This window comes from Ylistrum balloti, unplaced genomic scaffold (assembly GCF_031769215.1).
Source record: "Ylistrum balloti isolate Yb309-2 unplaced genomic scaffold, AGI_CSIRO_Ybal_v1 Utg370548, whole genome shotgun sequence".
NCBI classification, from domain to species: domain Eukaryota; kingdom Metazoa; phylum Mollusca; class Bivalvia; order Pectinida; family Pectinidae; genus Ylistrum; species Ylistrum balloti.
This window is the reverse complement of record NW_026782347.1, coordinates 130,810-153,463: the sequence shown is the minus strand read 5'-3', so window position 1 is coordinate 153,463 and position 22,654 is coordinate 130,810. Positions and strand designations below refer to the sequence as shown.

The following is a 22,654-nucleotide window of genomic DNA, read 5'->3' as shown; positions in this document are numbered from 1 at the left end:
TGGGCGAAACAAGAACACGCTGCGTTGGATTCATTTTCTGAGTGGATGAAGTCTATTCGGTCAATCGTTCGTAAAATAATTTGTAGCTTGAATCGAAAATGAAAACAAAACACAGGTCAGCTTTTCTCGATCCTGATGCTAATTTTACACTTCAAGGTTTACATGGTATGTAATTGTGCCTGCAGATAAGGCATCCAATAACTTGATCCTTGTCTGAAAACAATATTACAATTCCTGTATACAAAAAGAACTAGGCTTGCTTGATAACAATAAAAAAAAAACCCACAAATACATTATACAATCTTTCAAAAGACAAAATACTAGCTAACCATGCTTCGGTATTACAATCATTTAGATTGCCTGTTAATGATAAGGATACGGACCTCCCCAGTTTATACTGGATCCCTTAACTTTACAAGAATCCATATAAAAACACTTTATAACTGACTCGTCTAACTGCCCAACCAAGCCTTTGTCTAAACTACTAACCGCCATTCTTTATAACTGACTCGTCTAACTGCTCAACCAAGCCTTTGTCTAAACTACTAACCGCCATTCCAAAAATAATGATTTTGGTTTATTTTTACGTTAATGATCAGTTTCCATCTTTCACAATAATTTATAAAGCAGTTAAGAACATTTTGTAGACCGGTTTTCGATTAAGCCATCAACACAGTGTCATCAGCATACAAAATAATAAACAGTTTCATACAACAACAGTGACCTGTAACACCAGAGTTAACAAAGAAAAACTGTGAAATTATACAATAAAACAAACACTGAAGTAATGAATTCAGAAATACGGGATGGGAGTAGAAAATCATAACAAATTCAGTCAAAAAAATAATAGAAGTTTTTCATGTAATCATAAAGAAGATAGAAGACCAATATATTACTACTAAGAATGTGATCAATAGCAGATATTTAGTTGGTGTATATCACGTGGACAGAAACACACTGGGATTGAAAAATACAATGCAAACGAGAGACCCCAAAATACGAAAGGATTACAGGCGTATAAGAAATCAAGTGGAGAGAGAAACATGAAAAATGAGGGAAATACTTGAAAATGATCTTTCAGCCAAGTTAATCCGGAAGCTATTTGGAGACAAATGAAATCAAAATCCAAACTAAAAACAGGAATTGGAGATCTCTACAAGAACCAAAATGACAAAGGTCAAGAAAAGATCAATGATGATAAAGAGAAAGCAAACATTCTGGCCATCTTTTTCCAGAGTGTCTTTGTAGAAGAAAGTAGATACTATTTTCAGATAACTTTATTATCCAAAATGATGGAGGTCTGATACATACAAAAAGTAACATTGTAAATAAAATCAACTATCTGTTGGTAAGACATAAGTAATAGACTAACAAGTAAATACATAATCCTCTATCCCTCCCCGAGTCATTTATAAGTATTTTAAATGACTGATTTAATGTTTTTGTCCTTGTGGGAAATATGGATGGAATAAGTCTATTACTGTTCATTGTCACTAAAAATGTGATATGCCTTAACACTGTTATTACATTGTGAGATCAAATTATGTATCAATTAACAGTAAATGTAACATACAAAGAAAGTGATATTAAAATGATAAGGTATTATTTGTACATTAATTAAAAAAGTAGAAAAGTAGAACTGTCATTGGGCAGACTACCCTCCAGTTCGGGGATTATTCTGCCCCATTTAATGCTCATAATCACTAAGCCATTTTGGCTCTTGTCGTTGTCGATTAGGACGTCTTGGGGTAAGGTCAACGGATAGTTGCTCTGGTCTGTTTGTCACGATCCTCCTGGGTGTGACTGGTGTTGCAGGTGAGGTAGTTGGAGGATGTGGTGACGGGGGTAGCCTGGGCGATGCTGGAGAGGGAGACGAATTAACCATTTGTGGGGATCCGTCCAATGCCAAGGGTGTTTGCGGCTTAGATTGGACTGTATGAGACGTCCTATCCTGCACAGGAGGTGGACTGTTACTCAGATCTTGTGAAGCTGGTGCACGCTTACTGATCCCTTTTGGATTGATGTCCAGACTGGGCTTCAAAGGATTTGCCGGGACCACTGGAGTTCCGCTCGTCGGTGGTGTAAAGTTTGGAATGTCCCTTTTGAAGTAATGTTTCAAGTCCTGCTCTATGGATTGCTTTTCAGGGGGAGAATACACAGGTGTATACTTGCGCAGAAACTTTCGATTGCGAAGCGTGATTCTGCCCGACCCGTCGATACGTACGACGTATTGGTCATATTGGTGAACCTCTATAACAGTTCCGGTTTTATCCCATTTTCTCGGATATGGCCCAGTTTGGTTTTGAATCCTGACGAGGTCTCCAACTTTTAGTGGCAGCAGACGCTTCGTATGTTCAGCTAAGCGTTCGGCGGTCTTCATGTGTCTGATACGTAAAGCCTCTTCTCTCAGGGTAGGCGTATCACTCCATGTCTCGTGTGGCTTATAGCGGCCAGGTAAGATTGGGATGAAGTCTCGAATGGCCCGCCCAAAAACATGCAATGCTGGCGATAATTTCGTATCCCTGTCTGGAGTGTTACGGTATTGCAGCACTGCACGCTGGAAGGAGTCTGTCCAATTCACCATTTGGACCAGTGTTGTTTGTGATTATGCGCTTCACAGTCTTCACGCCAACTTCTGCTCTACAATTGCTATGAGGAAAGGCTACAGAAGAAAGCCTGTGGTGCACGCCCCATGTTTTTAGGAAATCTCTGGTTGTTGAAGCTGTAAATTCCGGGCCGCCATCAGAAGACAGTTCATCTGGTATTCCAAATGTGACGAATGTGCGTCGTAAGCAATCAACAAGGCCAGATGCGCCATCTTGTGCCCTTTCAACAATTGGCCAATTTGAGTATCTGTCTACAATCACCAGGTAATTACCGCCTTTGTAGTGGAAAAAGTCAGCACAAACACACTGAAATGGATATAAGGGGTAGACAGGTGGAGTTGGCGGGGTGCTGGGTTGGGATAGGGCATTTCTGTTGCAATGGTTGCATGAGTTTCTAAGCTTGGTGATGTCGTTGCATATGCTGGGCCAAAAGATGTTTCTGCTCTTGACATCATGGATGAAGTGCCTTGCTGGGCTGAGTGTAGCGCTGTCAGCACGTCTGTTCTCAATGAAGGTGGTATCACTATTCTGTCCTTATATATGATGACTCCATCGATAGTGGAGAGGTTGTTACGGAACTGATGATATTCCCTCAGGGGAACTGAAAGATCGTTTCGTGTTTCTGGGATGCCACTTTCAATCATCTGTACGAGCTGGAACATGTACTCGTCTCTTGTTGTGGCAGTCCTTATTCTATCCCAGGTTATACACTGAAGTGAGGTGACTGATGACAATGCTGTCGAGTAGAAGATAGCTTCGCTACTTTTCAATGGGATTTCCACTGTATCATCTGCGATTTTGTGATTATGTGTTTGGATGGTATGTTGCGCCTCATTCTTGTTGCAGATATGAACAGAAGCAATATCATCGATTAAAACCATGCTATCAGATTTCCCAACTGGGTGACGAGAAACGGTATCAGCAGCTCGATGTTTGGCGCCGGGCATGTGTAACATTGTGAATTTGTAACGTAGAGTTTTCTCTTTTAGGTTACGAAGTCTTGAATTAGGAATATCTTCTAGTGATCTGTCACCAAAAAGTTTGATTAAGGGCTTGTGATCCACAGCGATGATTAGCTTGTCACATCCGAGAACAAAGTATCTCGCTTTTTCTAAAGCATCAGCAACCGCAAGTGCTTCACCTTCTACGGGGGCATATCTGGATTCGGTGGCGCTAGTGAACCTGCTCCCAACAAGAGTTATTTTCCATCCGTCTCGGCAACAGAATGGCACAGTTTTGGAGCAATTGCAATGTTTTTGGAAAAGCCAATATCCGATGCCATTCTTTGACCAATCTGTGGCAAGACAAGTTGGTTTATTCTTGTCAAATATCTGGACGCTGTGTTCTATTTCACTGATAATAACTGCTTTTGATTCTTGAAAAAGACGCTCTAGAGTGTCATCCCAGCAAAATGGAGTTCCAGGTTTGAGCAGTTGTCTGAATGCTTGCATCTTGTCAGTCATGCTGAATGCATATGACACTTGATTTACAAGGCCGAACCAAAATCTCATATCAGTTATGTTCTTAGGTGAAGGGAAGTCCAGAATTGCTTCAAGATAACGGCTGCATGGTCGCACACTGTCACGAGTAATTTCAAAGCCAGCAAACTGAACAGTATCTTTTGCAAACACAAATTTGTCTGGATTCAGAATGATACCATTTTTTCCACAGGTTTCTAGCCAATTGCACGATTGAAAAGACTTTGCTGGATACTGTCCGACCAAAGAAGAGCATCATCTATACACTTTGTTTTGTCAGGAATGTCAGATACAATTTTGTCAAAGCGGCGTGTATATCCATCTCCGGAGGCTATGTATCCTTGAGGCGCTGTCTTATATCTGTATCTGCCCCATGGTGTGATGAAGGTGGTCAAGTGCTTGTCCTCTTCACGAATAGGCACACTATGGTACCCATTCCAGGCATCGAAGACAGTCTTCTTTGTGTGACGTGGAACAGAGCGAGCTTGATGAAATGGGGATTGTGTGTGGTGAGTTTCCCTCACTGCATGAACATTTAGTGCCTGAAAGTCTACTGTCCGTCGCGGTTTGCCATTCTTCTTTGCACAGACGACCATACGATGACACCATGTAACTGGTTCCCCGACCGGAACAGGCTCAATAACACCGAGTCGAACATCTTGATCTAAGCCTGCCTTCACTTCATCCTGCCAGTGTAATGGTACTGGGACTGATGTATGATGAGCAACAGGTGTGGCGTCAGGGTCCACCATGAGCCGCATCGGTGGGCCTGACATGTGCGGAAGTGGTTGGTGCTGACATGTATTGAAGGTGCTGGATTTGTACCAGTCTAGTAAGTACTGTTGCAGTTTCTCCCGGTTCGCTTCAGTTGCTGGGAACGGCAGAACCGATGGTGCAGGCAGTGGTGTTTCACGTTTAGGACACTTGCAGTCGTCACTGTCTATACGTAATGTGGTTGTAGAATCCACAGAAGATGTCGATTGTGAACCGTGGTGTGCATAATCATCTTGTGTACTTGGGGAGGACACAGATTCGCTGATGGTCTCTATAATTTCGTTGTTGATGTTACGTGCTTCACCAATAGTTGGAAAGTTCGGTGTTATCATGCCAAGTGATGCACACGCTTCTCTACTAAGAAACACTTTGTCAGAGTTATTGGTAACGTACACAATTTGGGGAGTTTCATAAGTTTCACCTCTCGTTCCTTTGCCAGATATGCGGAGGATGACTGCCCCAAGGATTCTTATGCTGACGTTGTTAGCAGCATGCATCTTCATAGTCACTGGGATTAAATGTCTCTCTGAGATGCCAAGCCGATGTAGCACCTTAATGCCGGCTAGGCAGCTTTGGCAACCTGTGTCAGCCATGGCGGTGATGGTAGCTGTCTTTGGTTTTGGTATGATCTTTGGGTCAATGCCGAAGTGGTCATAGTCTTTAGGGTCAACACGATCAGTCACATGCATAAAAGGCTGAGCCTGTGACGACTGGCGAATCCAAGTGTCTGATAGCTGATTGTAAAGATGATGATCAAGTTGAACAACATTTCTACCATAGTTATTGTCATGACTGGTTGCGGCGGCACCTTAGTGTTTGTCACATTTTGTTTCCTCTGTATACACAAGTGGTTCATTCGCTTGCAATTGTTGCATGTATGACCATATGCAGGGCACTCTTTTTTGCGAGTTTGTGGCGTTGCTTTGGCACCATGACCTTTATTTCCACAATAGGTGCACAGCGTCTCTTGTTTTTCCGTTTTCTTAGTCACTATACGAGTGGCACTCTTATTGCGGCGATATGAACTGCTAGCTGCTTCTGCTCCTTGAGAAACAAGTAGTTTAGATGCAGAACGTTTACCCGATTCTTTGGCTTCAACGAATTGAAATGTTTGTTCAAGTGTCATGTTTTGATTTCTTTCCCCAAGGAGATCAAGTTGAATCTCAGAGTCGTTGAGTCCACGAATAAGCACATCACATAAGATTGCGTCAGTATAGTTGACTTCGTTGTCGCAGCTGGGGCATGGTATAAAAACTTGCACACACCTGCTTGTCCGCGTAGTCGAGCCCCAAATGAGCGCACAGTTTCTTCACGGTCTTGTGTCATGTTGTTCAGTGCTACCCGAGCTACCATGGTATTCTCTTCATGCACAGCTAGGATCCTGATGGCTGTTAATACATCTTCTTGAGACTTATCTGTCAGCGAGCCACCAGCTGATCTTGTGAGGTCTCTCTGTAGATTCTCATCGCAACACTCAAGAAGCTGTATGACAAGTTCCTTTTCCTTTATTTTAGTGGCTTCTACGTAGTCTTTCCATCGTGAGAGGAAGTATGACCAATCTTCACTCGTGCCAGCGGATGTAATGGTGGGCTGTTTGACTTTTTCCACTTTATTACAGCTTGCAGAAGTCGAGGCTGCTGTGTGCACTAGCGCATGGGTAGTCAAAAGTGCAGCAACGATTGCAGCATCTAAGTCATCTGTTTCAAAGTCACAGCCTGGGATTGGACACTTCACTGAAGGCATCTTGTTTGTGTAGTTGTTGCTGTTATGTGTTGTTAGTGGTCTCTCAGTGGATTGAATCCTCCATCATAGATAAGTAGGCCGATACTATTTTCAGATAACTTTATTATCCAAAATGATGGAGGTCTGAAACATACAAAAAGTAACATTGTAAATAAAATCAACTATCTGTTGGTAAGACATAAGTAATAGACTAACAAGTAAATACATAATCCTCTAGAAAGTGAAGGTTGTGTACCAGAACTGGAACAAAAGGTAGCAAAATTGGAGACGACTGAATTAAAAATAAAGGAAGAACAAGTGATTAAGGTGCTGCAAAAAATGAAAATAAACAAGACCCCAGATATTGATGGCCTTCATCCAACAGTACTGAAAGAGATAGCAACATCTATAACAACACCGCGTACGGATGTCTTGGTCCAATCCTTACGTGCAGGGTAACTACCAGATGACTGGAGAAGAGCGCAGATCAGTACTGTCCACAAAAAGGGCGACAAGAGCGAGACAGGAAATTACAGACCTGTGAGTCTGACATCAGTTGTATGCTAGTCAATGGACAAGCTGGTGAGAGATCATAAAACATCATACATGGAGACCAATGATGTTCACTCCACAACAATTTGTTTTTATACCAGGAAGATCTATATCTTTACAAATGCAAGAAAGCATTTGATACAGTACCCCACAACAGACTATTAAATAAACAAAAGATTTACAAGTTTTCCAACCAGATACTGGAATGGATAAACGGTTTCCTAAAAGCAAAAGAACAACAGGTAACTGTTGATGGGAAACACTTAGAAAGGACAAATGTTTTGTTGGGAATTCCACAAGGCTCCCATACTATTTGTGATCTTTGTGTATGATCTTCCATATATGGTAAAATTAGTTAATTCCTATTCACGGATGACACAAAAATATTTGAGACAATTGCCACGGAAGAGGATTGTAACACACTGCAACAATACCTTGACAATTTGGCAAAATGGAGTGGTAAGTGGCTGCTTGAGACACACCTTCAGAAAGGTAAATACATGCATGTAAGCAAACCATCTAGAGAAACAGTATCCTTGCTCAACAATACAGTGCTCTCAAAAACAGACAATGAAAAGGACATGGGTATCACAATGACTCTTTCATTTGAGGATCAGGTAAGTGAGAAGTTGAACAAAATTAATTTCATGTTCACTATTCTCAGGTGAATTTTCAACTTCATGGATAGGAAATCCTTTATGCTTCTATACAAAACTCTTCTAAAGATAAGATTTTGCCAGCTCAGTGTGGTCACCAGCCAAAATTAAGGATATTGAGAGAACTGAGGTGGTGCAGAGAAGGGTGACAAAACAGCTCCCATGGGCTGAAAAACCTAACTTATGAAGAGAGACTTAAAAAACTGGACTTGCACACCCTAACATTTAGCAGGATTAGAGGAGAAACTATTGAAACCTACAAGATAATGAGTGGTATATATGATAAAAACACAAGCAACATTCTCACACCATGGAACAGAGTTACCGAAACGAACAGCTCAAGGACAAATTCAAACAAGAGGCCCAAGGGGCCTTAACAGTCACCTGAGGAATATATGTCAATAATCTGGGGATTTTAAAATATTGCAAAAATATAACAACACTTGTGCAGGACCATGTGTAAAACATCTGTACCAAGTTTGAACATGACCACCCAATGGTTCTTGAGAGGAAGTCCATAATGTCTTAGCCAAACAGAGGCCAGGATGGCCATCTTGGATTTTGAATTGCCCCAAAAAGTTAAAACACTTGCCAGGACCTTGTGTAGAACATTCGTATCAAGTTTCCCCTTTTACCCCCTCCTGGGGCCCCTATTGGGGCCACACCTTTTTTCTTCGCAAACTTGATTCCTATGAGGATGCTTTGTGCCAAGTTTGGTAAAAATCCATCCAATGGTTCTTGAGAAGAAGTCATTTAAAGAAGGTTTTTACATATGGCCTCTTTTACACCCCTTATGGACCCCAAAGGGGACATAATCACTTTTTTCAACATAATTTCATATGTCCTTCACTAAGGGATGCTTTCTACCAAATTTGGTTGAAATCAGTCAAAGTTGAATTTCGACCCTTTTGAGCACCCCCTAGTGGGGCCTTTTTTGAACCGATTTTTTTTTCATTCGCAAACTTTGTAGACCATGCCATAAGGACCCTTAATATCAAATAGGAACTTAATCTGACTGTTGGTTCATGAGAAGAAGATTTTTTAAAGATTTACCTAATTTTACCCCCTTTTCCCCCCTATAGGGGCCCCTATTGGTGCCATGCCCTTTTTCTTTGCAAACTTGAAGAGGCTTCCCATGGGGATGCTTTGTGCCAAGTTTAGTCAAAATCCATTCAGTGGTTCCTGAGAAGAAGTTGAATATGTGAAAAGTTTACAACGCACAATGCACACTCAGGCGACCTAATAAAATCTACCCACAGAGTGCTAGTACATACCATTGAAAAAAAATTTCTTCTATAGAATATGGAAAGTGTGGAACAACCTACCCAAACATGTAATTAATGCCCCTTACACCAACACCTTCAAAATACTGTCGGGATAAGCTATAGAAACACCAGGAAATCTACAGAGATGGTGTAAACTACATGATGATATCAAGTGACAGACCAACATGTAAAACTAAGCACGAGTCTGATGAAGATGAAATATACATTCCTGTACTGTAAAACTACAATAACTAAGTAATATATACAGTCCTACATAGGGAACACATGCTGTCTCTATTTTTTGTAGAAAATTGGTGGTATTTTCAATAAAGAAACTTTCGATATCATTTAAAAATAAAGAAAATACAAATGACGATAAATTTGCACCCTGTTTTAGCGACATTGCAAATGAAAAAATCTGACAACTCACTTCCACTTTTGACAAAAGATTTGGTATTTAATAAATTACTCTGAATACTATTCCACTGATATTACGTGCAATCAATTTCTTTCAAAGTCCAATGCACCAAACAGTATCAAAAGCTTTCTTGAAATTGACAAAGGAACAATGTCATTTTTTACTTTGTGAGAGAGAAATTAAGGAATGTAGTATAGGTATATCTGGCCTGCATGTTTGATATACGATTGGTTTCTCTGCAGATTTATTCAGCTTTTCATTTATTATTGCCATAAAAAGTTTTCCAAAACATGAAACAAGTGTAATAGCTGTATAGTTATGCAGATCACATTTGTCTTCTTTTTTTTTATTAATTGGTTTAATTACACCAACTGCCCAGGCTTCTTGAACTTTTCCAGTGTCTAATATTAAACAGTTTTACATATATAGGTAATAAAATGTGATTCATGTTTTAATGTGCTCATTTAAAATTCTATCAATTCCACCAGCTTTGTTTTTTTTCAGGTTTTTAGTACAAATTATTAATTTCCCCTTCTGATACTATATCATTGAAAATGAAATCATGCACGAAAATTGTGATAAGGGGATTAGGCCCATGAATAATGAATACCAGGGTAAGCTGCGACGTGATCATTATAGGATGGGGTTGCGGGAATGTTGCTATCCATAAATGGAAAATTCACAATAGGGAAATTGAAATTTTCATGCCTATCACACAGTTTGGTGGAGAGCTGTCCACATTGGTTTCGTTTTAGGAAAAGATCGAGATAAGCAGCTAATGTAGAAGAGTCTGTCCAGTGCTTGATGTCCAATTTTATGAGTATATACATTGATTAAACTGATCAAACTGTTGAAGAACATAGAGGTTTGGAGTTGTTTTGTAGCAGGAGTCTAAACAGTATGAAAAAGAGGATACAAACAAATAAATATAGAATTCTGATACATTTGAATTTGTTTAAAGGTTGAAAGAAACTTTCGGAAACCAACAAATTAATCAAAATGGCAAAAATCTTCAAAGTCAAGTATAATTCAAGAACCATGCAAGTTAGTTATTTCAAAATTGTGATGTTTCGTCAGATGAACAAATTTTATCAAGAATTCTCCACCATAGAATGGGAATAAATTTGTTCTGTTAAGAGATCATTGAGCACCATAACATCAGTAATTAACTGTTTTAACACAATTAAAACATTCTTCAAAATATGTATTGTCTCTCTTCTTTGTGGTACCCATAGTAGTGAAGGTAAAATGTTGATAAATATTCCCATAACTGTCAGTGTGCACTGTCTGAACCCTGAAACATTGAATAGCTCTATGAAAGTCACTCAAGGTTGAGACTAGTTGTACTTAGAGAGTATTAGTAAATCATTCTGATACCGGAACTACAACTTGGGTCTGAATGGGAATGAGTTTCATTTATGGTGTAGATTATGCCTAAAATGTATTTCTTGTATTCCTTTCAAAACAGCATTTACATTTATTTACATCCTAAACTAGGTGAAAATGTAAATGTCCTGGTATGTGTCTATAGTAAAGAACTGTTTAGTGTTCTTCATTTTTTTGTTTTTTTTTTTGTTTTGGGCTTTTTTTCTCTTTTTATCTAGGAATGTTGCCTCACAATCCACATCATTATAATCACAAATTTGGTCTGGGTGGGAGGTCTCAATTTTGTATTTGTAGATGGTGGGACTGATCCCCCAGGAGATTGAGTAGTGGGGCACAATAGATGAAATGAGGGGGTATCACTATGAAATCCTTCTCCTTGTGTGGGGAATAATCAGACTTTGTCCAAATTTGGTCTGAAGCAATCTTGGGCAAAGGGGATCAAATGGTTTATAAATGGTTGGTTTGAACCTCCAGGAGGTAGGGTTGGGGTTTACTGGGATATACAGAAGAATTAATTTAAAAATCATTTTTCTGAAGGAATTGCAGGATTTTGTCCAGGTTTGGTCTGAAGCTTCTTTTGGTGAAGGAAACTCAATTTTGAGGGTCTTAACCCATTAGGGCAGAAGGTTGAGCCTAAATAATGTCTTCTGTTCGGGATGAAAGTATATTTGTTCAGAAGCATCCAATGGTTTAGGGGAAATCATTTTGTATTGATTGTGGGTCTTTGTCCTTGGTGCCCAAGGGTTGGGACACATTAAGGAAAATTGAGTGAATTCTAAAAATTCTTTTTACGTCTTTAATATGGACAGTTTTATGTTGAAAACTTGATCTTAAGTATCCTTTTAGGAAACTCTATCATGTGGAGGTTGTAGGTCTCAGTAGTACAGATAACTGGTCAATGTAATCATTGAAATTCATATAGTTCTGTTATAACGAAAATATTTTGACCAAATTTCAAGTGTTAAACAAATTGAGCTGAATCAAATACAGTAAATTGTTACCATCTTGTGTACACAATTTTTTCTACCTTAATGTACAGCCGAAGATGGTTGATTCCTTACTATCTTGTACACGACCTCCTTCAGTGCTTGTACCCTTCACTGGTCATTTGTCTGATGAAGGTAATTGTGTAGTTATCGAAAGATCATACTCTAATCTTTCATTTCATAAGCTCTGCACTTGTTTTCCCAACTCATATAAAACACATGAATGTGTAATATAGTTGATAATATTGTACAAACTATTGTTTAAAAGATTTGAGAACAAACACTTTTTTACTACAACCTGTTGTGAATGCCAAATGTATACTTCAGTCATTCAGACTCGTTTCTGTAATCAGAAAAAACACTATAGTGATGTGAACCATAAAAAGCTTTATTGAATATGTCCCATCTTCAAAAGAAATTTTCTCAATTTACTAATGTCATACATAGAAACTATAAATTAATCAGTGTGTTTCTGACGATCTATACTTCTAATCAATATAAGACTCATTATTCAGAAACCAAATAAGAACAAATATCAAACTTCTGAAGATTTTTCACAACATTTAAATAATAAAGATGTGAACAAAATTATTTTATCTCTGTCAAAATTCTACAGTCTAATATTGATGAATGCTGACCATTGTAAAACATAATATCAGATCTGTTTTAGTATATAATGAAATCTTTGACATGAAATCTTACTCTATAAACTACATACGTACTCTAAAAATTATACTGGTATTTGTGATGACAAAATCATAAACAAGAAATTCTTCATCCATGTTGGATTTAGAAGACCAGAAACTAGGTGTTGTACACTTTGACCTTTTAAATCCAATGCCTCTAAATATACCAGTCTTCTCTGCATACCTAAGAACTCTTTGATAAACAGAAAAAGAATCAAATTAAAGTATTGATATAAAATTGACCTGCTTTGATTCTGGTTAAGTTCCAATGTAATTTGTTAAGGAAAGATAAAGTTCTAGCACATGGTTGATTTCTTCAGTTAAGCAATTGGTCAGTTTTTTTCAGCTTAGTGATAGGTGAGTTTTAAGCTTCATCTAATCAAACGGCGAACAGTAAACCTCAGCTTTGTCCCAAAATATTCCAAAAGATTACTAATCAAATTCATATTGAGAGCAGAAAATTCAACTTTGAAAAAAATGATTTTAGAAAAGGACATTTTTTTAAAGGATAACATTAACATAAATGTGAATAGATATACATGTCAGAAATGTTAGATGTGAATCACCAACAGAGTAGTGAATTACCACTGGATACCAACAGAGTAGTGAACCACCACTGGATATCAACATCACAAATGGATATCAACAGACTAGTAAACCACCAATGGATATCTACAGACTTGTGTTTCACCAATGGATATCTACAGACCAGTAAACCACCAATGGATATCCACAGACTTGTGTTTCACCAATGGATATCTACAGACCAGTAAACCACCAATGGATATCTACAGACTTGTGTTTCACCAATGGATATCTACAGACCAGTAAACCACCAATGGATATCCACAGACTTGTGTTTCACCAATGGATATCTACAGACTTGTGTTTCACCAATGGATATCTACAGACCAGTAAACCACCAATGGATATCTACAGACTTGTGTTTCACCAATGGATATCTACAGACCAGTAAACCACCAATGGATATCCACAGACTTGTGTTTCACCAATGGATATCTACAGACTTGTGTTTCACCAATGGATATCTACAGACTAGTAAACCACCAATGGATATCCACAGACTTGTGTTTCACCAATGGATATCTACAGACTTGTGTTTCACCAATGGATATCTACAGACTAGTAAACCACCAATGGATATCCACAGACTTGTGTTTCACCAATGGATATCCATAGACTCGTGAATCACAATTGAATGTCCAGACTAGCAAATGTAAGTCGAGTGTCAACCTTTAAAATTATGATAATATACCAATCATAAAATAGTTTCCGTTTAAAGTATCATTAAACCTTTGGACACTTGTATTTACACATGCATCTACTAGAGAGAAGAGGATTTTTTTTCTTAAAATGTTCAAAATAACAATTTTCATCCCCTCTCAAAGCCATCTTTTTTTACCCCTACCTTTCACATCAAATTCTTAAAAACATCTGTAAATAGTAAACAGAAGAGTACAATAGTAGGGACTAGAGAAAAAATTGCTGGTGATTATCAGAAAATCAGAAAAAAATCATAAATATGCTGAATTTCAAAACAGTTAAGCCACAATTTAGCCAAGATATTGAATTAGGATAAGTAAAGGCACCCATACAACAAAGCATACAGGCACATATCTGGCATCAATGTAATAAAATCCTTTCAATTGCCTAGAATGATGTTAAAATAAAATACAGTACAATAAAGACACTTATCAATTTTCTAAAAACAATAAAGGTGGTGTTAAGCAGTCAAGGTCAATCTTACTTCATTGGTACAATATTTCACTCACTTATATATGCATGTATTCATGATCCATGCTATAAAAATGTGTATGTATGCTTTCATGTGTAAAAGATATGAAAATAATTTTATTCTAAATTTTTGTCATGTGATGGATTTCAAAATGATTTCAGGAGAAAATTTTTTTAAAAATACAGGAAATATGGTAATCAGATCTAGGTTTTAACCTTGACACTCCAAATACACTGTACATTAATACCAGTGTCCCCAATCTTTCAGGTACGTTCTGACCATCCTGTATCATTGTAATGGTGTCCTTGTATCAACATATAAACTTTCTCAATCTCAGGTGAAGTTAAGCCAGGAGCCATCACCACTGACCACCCTGTATCATTGTGATTGTGTCCTTGCATAAAACACTGGACCCCAGTTTTGCATGATGTCAAATCCGGCAGACACCAGCTACCACAAGACCTTACCACATAATGACAAGGGCAGAATACATTATAACATACAGCTGGTCATTTTCATGGGTTAATTTTTTGTTATTTTCTTTTACAACAATCAAATTTTATTTTAACAAATGAAAAATTTCTGGATCTAAAAGGACATTGATATGGAGTGTATCATTATTCCACGATGATGAAAAGAGTCCCTGTATACATACTCCCAGGCTAATCTATTACCCAGACATTATATACCCTGTGTTGTTAGATCAATGCTTCTATTACTGTAGTGATTTCTACTCACGATCTGGTTCTTTTATATGTATTTAATATAGTAGGTAATTTTCAACAGTGTCTAAAATAAAAAGCTGGTGATGTAGATATTGATGACTAAAACTTAATTAAACAAACAGGAATGTTTAAGCTGGAAATACCTTGTATTCCTACAGTGATGCAGAATGTAGAAATATACCAAATGTCATTTTCAGCTTTAAATTATCTGCAACATTCCTGTCTTCTTTATATAAAGTGTTGAGAAAATTATGCTTGGCATCAAAGTAATATATATAACATATACATGCACATCATTTTATAAAAATAACAATAACATAAATTGCATAAAAAAAGTCAGCAGATCAATGTAAAAAATATCCTCTGTGTGTGCTTATAAAAAATATCCCACTGGCCACTTGACATCAAACCACATAGTACATTGTAAGTGACACTGTACATGAAAATAATCCTATTGGTGTCCTGCTATATTATAACTTCCAATCTTTCAAATTTCAGGATCTTCGTGAAATGCAGAGTCAGCAAAATGTTAAAGCTGACATGCCTCTCCAAATTAATATCCATTATGCTGTAAATATACGTAATTTGGCACAATCAAATTTTTTACACTTTAACACTACATAACATATTTGTGCAATGATAAATAAACAAACAGCAAAAGCTGCAATTAGCATAATGATAATAGCGGAATACTTTCAGCCAAGAAAAAGAAATTAAAAAATCAAATTAATGCTGAAATATCTACGTTTATACTGTTTGACAAGTTTTGTTGCAAGTAATTCTGTTGTGAAGCACAATAAAGCAAATTACATGTAGCATATATCTTAAAGTTATTCCAATTACTCATCAGCTCAGTCTCTGCTGACATCTTATATAAAAGTTGGTTTAATCTCAAAGGAGGAAAAACACAAACTCATAAAATGTTGTGGAAAATTGACAAAACATTTCAATTTTTAGGAAGCAGTGCTCCAGTGACATCAGCCTCCTTTTCTTGTTGTTCAAATATCAACTTGGCAAGTTGGGCACGACTAGCTAGTCCCTCAGATTTCCTTTGCAGACACTTGAAATATCTATTACCATTGAGATGGGAAGGGCAGTTGATGCCTTTCCATCTATTCCTCAGAGCTGGATCTGTTGCTCTGAAAACATGGATTCTAGGATTTTTCAAAAACATATCTAAAAGCTGGCCTTGTTTGATTTCTATGGGAGAAAGCAGCTTCCTTCCTGCCAAATAGTCAGACACATAAAATGAACTATGCTCATAGGAATTGACATCAAAGTGGCCATATTTCTGACCAAATTCCACAGTGTTAGGATAAGGCTCTTGTTCATAGGCTAGGTTTTGTTTATACTGCCAATAGGAAATTGGGAAAAATACCTGCCAACCATGTATTGTGTTCATGCGTACACGATTTAAGTAGTCCTGTTCTAGCTCCATGCCTACTCCACCAATGGCAAGTAAAGCTGTTGAAGGAAAGTCTCGGACAACCCTATCTATTATTTCAAAATCTGAGATAAATGTTGAGTTTGAATTCATAGCTGACCATCTGATTCTCACTTCCTGATCACTTTGTTTCTTTACATAATAATTTATTGTTGTCTTGGCAACAGCAAATATGTCATGCCCATTTTTCACATCAACAGATCTATAAACAAGCAAAATATACAGCAAAGTATTGTCGTTATTGTCCAGGACTGCTTTTGAGAAACTGTCCATGAAAACTGCAAAGTCATTTTGATCCTCAAGGAAAACCGGCACAATGAGATTGACTTTGGTGTTTTCTGTGACATAAGGCATGGGCACAAGTTCTACCTTGTTCAGTGGTCGCAGTAGATGTACACGTTTTATTTCCTTCTCTCTTCTGTTGTTTGTTTGTACTTCTAAGTCTACTGTGTATTCGAGGCCACGAGCAGGTTCAAACCGTCTGTAGCCATTAACAAGCTGGAATGATCTGTACTTGTGTCCATTGTCTTTATTCAACTTGGCAAAGGCTGTCTGTATTATCTCTGTCACATCCTCCTTGTCTGCTCCTGAAAGATCAGAACAAAGAAATTTATTGTCCGTGTGTTACTGTTCAGCTGCCGACAGAACTGAACCAAATAATTTCACGTCTGCTAGCTGGCTGTAAATTCAGGTTGTAGTACCACCTTGCAATTTTTCCTGTATTTCTGAGAATATTAAAACACAGTAGGCTATATTTTTTTCTTGGTAGTGTAATTATTACTGATGATCCACAATCTCGAGGGCACAAAAATGATCTTGATATTTTGGTAAGAAACATGTCCTTACACTTTTTCAAAAAAAATACATAAAAGAGTAACATTGATATTCCTGTGAAGATTGTCTTTTTCCCTTAAAACAAAAAATAGGTACCTACCTATCAATTTCTTGACATTGGTGAAGTCGTCATCAAAGTATATTTCTTTGTCTGTGAAGTAGGACCATCGTAAAATATCAAAACGACTCTTTGGTTGAATAGCTTCAGCAATTCCTGTGAAAACAATCATTAAATTATACTTCACTCCATTTCTTACATAATTAGAATATAATTACTTTTATCAACCTAAAATAAATGGTTTTGTTAAATCACAAAACATGAATTTTTACACAGATTTGTCCAACATAATTTACATCATCAATATCATTGAATAGTAGGGCTTGGTCTCCTGTTTACATTGTACATGATCTGAAATATATGAAGTTAGATTAATTTGCCTTCCAAATTTTGTTTTTGTTCAAACAATGTTGGAATTCAAAGAAGATTTCAGTAATTTCTAGGTGAGATAATGACCCATTTTAACTATTCGTGCTTAAAACTAGAGTCAGTATTTTATCTAGAGTAAGAGAGTTATCCATTAACACTTAAAAGAACACATAAAGCTTAAAATTATTTGAATTATTACATTACAGTATTTAAATGAAATTCCTAAACAAACAAAAACATATAACATGTTATTACTCAAAATAAACCAAAGCAGAACTAACCAAGAGGCCAGGTGAGGGAATCTCGTCCTCCAGGTCCAAATTCACTCAAGTAAACCATACTTTCTTTGGCCTTTATTATCTCTTGTTTAGTCAGGTTCAACTCCAGTTGGCAAAAATATCTAAATGATAAACAACAAACTTGAGTATCCATGTCAAAATCTAGTACATCTGTACTTGTTTCATAATTAACTAGCATCCATATCATTAGATAAATACAAGAGACCCAGAGGTCTTGACGGTAACCTCAGATAAGCAATATTGAATATAAAGTTAAAAGATTGAACAGCTTTCAAGCATCATGAAAAAGAAATTGTGACATTACATAAACTAATAATTTTCATTAAGTTATTTCCTGTGGGAAATAATGAACATTATGCTCAAAAATTCAATTTTTCAATGAAAATTACAGCAATGTTAACCTCCTCCCCAGGAAGAAATGTGAGACCCTTTTTAATTAAATCTAATTAGGAAATGAGACCCTGGGGCCATGAAGTTCACAATTTTGGTAAAGCACCTTAAGATGCTTCCATCCATGATAAGTATTTGATTATACCATATCTGGGTGTTGAGATAGATTTTTGAAATTTAAGTCAGTCTGACCCTTTTGGTTCCACCTCTCAGGCCCCTGTGGGGTGGGGCCTGTATAATTCCCAATTTTTTTTCATCTTGGGTCAGGGAAAGTTTCTGTAAAATTTCATTAAAATCGGTTCTATGAGAAAAAGTTGAAAATGTTAAATTGAACAGATGCATGACCGACGATGCCGAACTAAGGTGATTGCAATAGGTCATCATGAGACTTTGTCTCAGGTGACCTAACAAGCCATACATAAATATAAGCATTCATATCATTACAGATAAATACAAGTTATAGTGATAAAAATAATGCTGGAAATTTATTGAGATTTATTTTTCCTAACTTGGAAAATCCCATAAATTTAATCCTTTGACAAGCAAAATAAAGTTTTCCTATACCTGTTTTTATTACAGTACTTAAGGTCTTAAAATGTTGGAAATCCTCATGACTAATTGCTTCTAGGATAATGACAAAAACAAAGGCATTGGTACAACAGTACAATTATTAGGCAAAGTGACCCAACGTCCTGTGTGTAGTCGCAGGTCTATGTGCTGGTGGAGAAATCCAAGATGGAAACCAGAGTACTCTAGTAGAACTACACCAAAGGAAGGTAAATACACATAGGAGTGTGATGGAGCTTATGATGTAAGCTAATAAATACCCATCATTATGGAATTCCTGGTGTTGATGCTCCGTCACTCTCTTACTTGTAAGATAATGACAGTGAAACCTCCAACGATTTTGTGGACTGCATACAAGTGGTCTTTCTATTAAGAATGACAACGTAGACAGACTTCACTTATGGCCACTTTTGTTTGTATTTTCAGTGATTGGGTTTGTATGTAGATTTGATAGCATTAAACACACAGTAAATATATCTTAGTAGCTGCAAGTTTGACTCCTAAATATAGCTAATTGGCTAGACAAATGACGGATACATAACAGGTAACTTTGTGATTTGACAGTCACTGATTAGTGAGGTCACATTTGATACATGACCAGCTTTAACTGTTCTTACTTGAGAAGTGACCGTAATAGTAAAACAGAGAGGAATTTGGGTGACTGAAAAAAGTGGTTTTATTCATGGGGTGGTCTTATTTTTGAGGTCGTCTTTAAGTAAGGTTTTGTGAATATTTTCCTCTTCTGACATATTTGCAAATACATGATTTTGCAAATGGTGATTTAGAAATGATTTTAAGCTCGTGAATGATGAGCTATTAGATCATGGACTCAGATATTGTTAACCAAATTGGCGTGGATATCATAAAGATGTGTTTCTGTCCAAATAATCATGAGGGATTTGAATTGGCAATTGAATTTCCTAATGTTTTAGCATAAATAAATCCCATATGAAATATAGTGATTTACAGTATCTGTTGGATAAATGTCCATATGTTCATGTACTTACGCTCACTGTAATAAAGGTCCCCTCAAATCTATAGATATGGTGGTGGCTTTGTTGTTATATTACCTGTGAATCTTGTAATGAGAGATGTCATCTGGCATCGGATAAACAGATAGGGATGTGTTGAATCGAGCATCGCTTCTCAAAATAGGTATGTCATCGTCAAAGTCAAAGTCCACCACTCGGTAGTACTTGTAAAGTTTGTCCTATAGACAACAAAAAGTGAAAGTCTCCAATTACTTACAACTACATCTATCTTATGAGTTATATAGCTATGGAGTCAATATGTTGATATTTCTCATGTTCTTTTAACTTAGAATTAGTTATATTTCAACAAGACATATGCAGACTTACCATATCATTGGTGATCTACCTAGATTTAGAGGAAAAGTAAGTTGGAGCGATTCTCATACAAAATTCTGAAGTCAAGGTCAACATAGCAATTTTGGCTCATAATCTGATAAATGAGATGACAAAATAGCACTCATTAGTAATTCCAACAAAAAAAAAATAGATATGGGTGGGAACACTAAACAGAATGCTTTTTGGCAAATGAATATGGTAAACTTTTAAAAACAGCCTAAAATTATTACCCCTCCATGATCTGTACATTGCAGAGCGGTGGTGTGGTGGATGCATCGACCCAGTGTGATACTAGCACTGGACACATGGTTGTTCATCATACACCAGTCCAACTGTGTAAACACTTTCTCAATGACAGACTGAAAATGAACAATCAGATATATATATAAATTTCAAGGCCAAAACAGGTTACAAGTAAAAAATGTCTTCCTTCGTTGATTGTGTTACAATATCCACAATATATATAAGAAGTCAACTTTTACTGCATTGTAACTGCAAATATGGATGTTTCAGAACATTTAGTTAAGATGGGCTCCTCATAAAATATTATCTGATACTAAAATGATCAACTTCAATATGTAACTCTGGTAGATACTCAGCACAATATGCTGCATGGCTAAAGAGATCTTCCCTTTGACTCACATGGTCGAGCATAAACCTATTACACCCAGGACAGAGGGCAGAGACATTTAGATAAATAATCTGGCACAAAGATTTTCTCATTTATTTACATCTAAGAGCAATTAAAACAGATCAGAGACTTAACTAGGGCTGTCATCCTGAAAATAACTAAGATACTTGTACATGTGGATGTGGCAGGTTCATGATCATCAAACCAAAATGATTGATAGTATGCCTAAGTATGAAAGCTTGTTAAACTGTGGATTTATTGATTCAATGGCAGCTGTTTATAGTGAGTTTGTGCAAAATGCATTAAATACATTTGAAAAAGAGAATTTTAATTAATCATTTTTCCAGGTTTTGGTTATGCTGAAAGTCTGCTGGAACCCAGCTTTAAATTTACATAGGTAACTGTGTGCTTTTAAGAAAAAATTAGTGTGAATGTTATTTTTTTTTAACAAATACCATTCTGATCGTCAGTATTGAAAAACTTCAAATTTGTTAAGCATTCAACAGCACTAAGTTATAACCGATTTGAAATTCATATTGCTGTAACACTTTAAAGACTATACCTGAGAAATAATCAGGCCACCTTCAATGGAGCAGTGTTTCTGGCCATTATCATCAACTTCTGCTGGTCCTAAATAAATGTCTTGGCTAATGCTGATGTGACTAACTAGCTCAAAAATTTTTTCTGCTCTTACATAAGTTCTGTCTGTAATAAACATGTAGTAATCAAAGCTGGTGGCATAATGGTCCCTGATATACTTCAGGACATGGATGGGTAAAAATGTCCCATGCTGTTGCATGAAGCCAACCACAGGCATACCTGGGGGAGAATTTCCAGTTTTCGCTGCTGTGAAAAATATTGTTTTTGTTACATAATGGGACAATGTTTTATTCACTGCTAAACCAAATGAGTTGATTGTGTTCGGAGATGTCAACACAGCTACAAACAGCTTTTCTTTTATACCGAGCTCTGTTGAGGCAAATCGAGGTCGAAAAAACTTTTTAGGATTTCCAATGCCAGGCATATTCAATGTTTGCTGTACTGTTGGGTCAAGTTTAAATGGCGCTTCAGATTTTTTGGGACTGTCGATGGTTTCCTTCTTGATACGCACATTGTTATTTCTCTGGTGGAGTTCAAAGACATTCTGTGGATTTGTTGCCTTTGATGTGTCACACATCTCATCAAAAAATGGAGCAACCATCATGTTTAGAGCTATACCCATACACATGCCAACCAGCACTGGTAAAAAAGAACGCAACGCGGAAAGTTTGAATATACTTGTTGTCATGTTGGTGAATCCTGCTTTAACTTTAAAAAAAACAACTGGTTTCTGGAAAACTTAACTTGGTGTACCCTTAGGCTAAGTACGTTTAACTCGCTACTAGGGTTATTATTTCTATTCAGGGATATTCATCGTATGACAAATTCAATCAAAAAACCACAATTCGGTTCATTTCATTCCCATCTTGACGTTTTCCTGAAACAATGGACGTTCCAGCAGCAGTCACCGAATCGTCCACATCACAGAGTTATCAAATGTCACTGCCTTGAGGAAAACGTCACTGAAATGGTGGTAATTAAATATTGCGAATTGGTATAATTAAGCAAAACGCATATTAAAATAATATAATAACATTATCTCTATATATTTCAGTAATGTCATTATTATTCTGCTAGACTTCGAA

At 36.9% G+C, this 22,654-nt stretch overlaps 2 protein-coding genes across 2 annotated transcripts; both read right to left on the bottom strand.

Annotated features, from left to right (window-relative positions):
* Positions 1 to 2,863: 2,863 nt before the first annotated feature.
* LOC132556120 (uncharacterized) lies at positions 2,864 to 4,069 on the bottom strand. Its single transcript, XM_060220505.1, has one exon. It carries the CDS (start codon positions 4,067 to 4,069, stop codon positions 2,864 to 2,866), a length of 1,206 nt encoding a protein of 401 aa, XP_060076488.1.
* Positions 4,070 to 12,210: 8,141 nt separating this feature from the next.
* Positions 12,211 to 22,480, bottom strand: LOC132556115 (chondroitin sulfate synthase 2-like). The gene is made up of 6 exons (XM_060220501.1): positions 21,532 to 22,480; positions 20,569 to 20,697; positions 20,042 to 20,181; positions 17,997 to 18,115; positions 17,389 to 17,502; positions 12,211 to 17,041 (listed from the first exon to the last, which is right to left on the bottom strand). Exons 1-6 carry the CDS (start codon positions 22,255 to 22,257, stop codon positions 15,957 to 15,959), a joined length of 2,313 nt encoding a protein of 770 aa, XP_060076484.1. The 5' UTR covers positions 22,258 to 22,480; the 3' UTR covers positions 12,211 to 15,956.
* Between the last annotated feature and the right edge of the window lie 174 nt (positions 22,481 to 22,654).

What these genes read in the sequence shown, in the direction of transcription:
- LOC132556120 (XM_060220505.1), bottom strand. Translation starts at nt 4,069, where the DNA reads ATGACTGACAAGATGCAAGCATTCAGACAACTGCTCAAACCTGGAACT.
- LOC132556115 (XM_060220501.1), bottom strand. Translation starts at nt 22,257, where the DNA reads ATGACAACAAGTATATTCAAACTTTCCGCGTTGCGTTCTTTTTTACCA. An exon ending in AATGTACAGATCATGGAGGG is followed by an intron (nt 20,182 to 20,568) that starts GTAATAATTTTA and finishes TGTTGTCTATAG; the next exon opens with GACAAACTTTACAAGTACTA. An exon ending in CAATGTCAAGAAATTGATAG is followed by an intron (nt 17,042 to 17,388) that starts GTAGGTACCTAT and finishes CTGATCTTTCAG; the next exon opens with GAGCAGACAAGGAGGATGTG.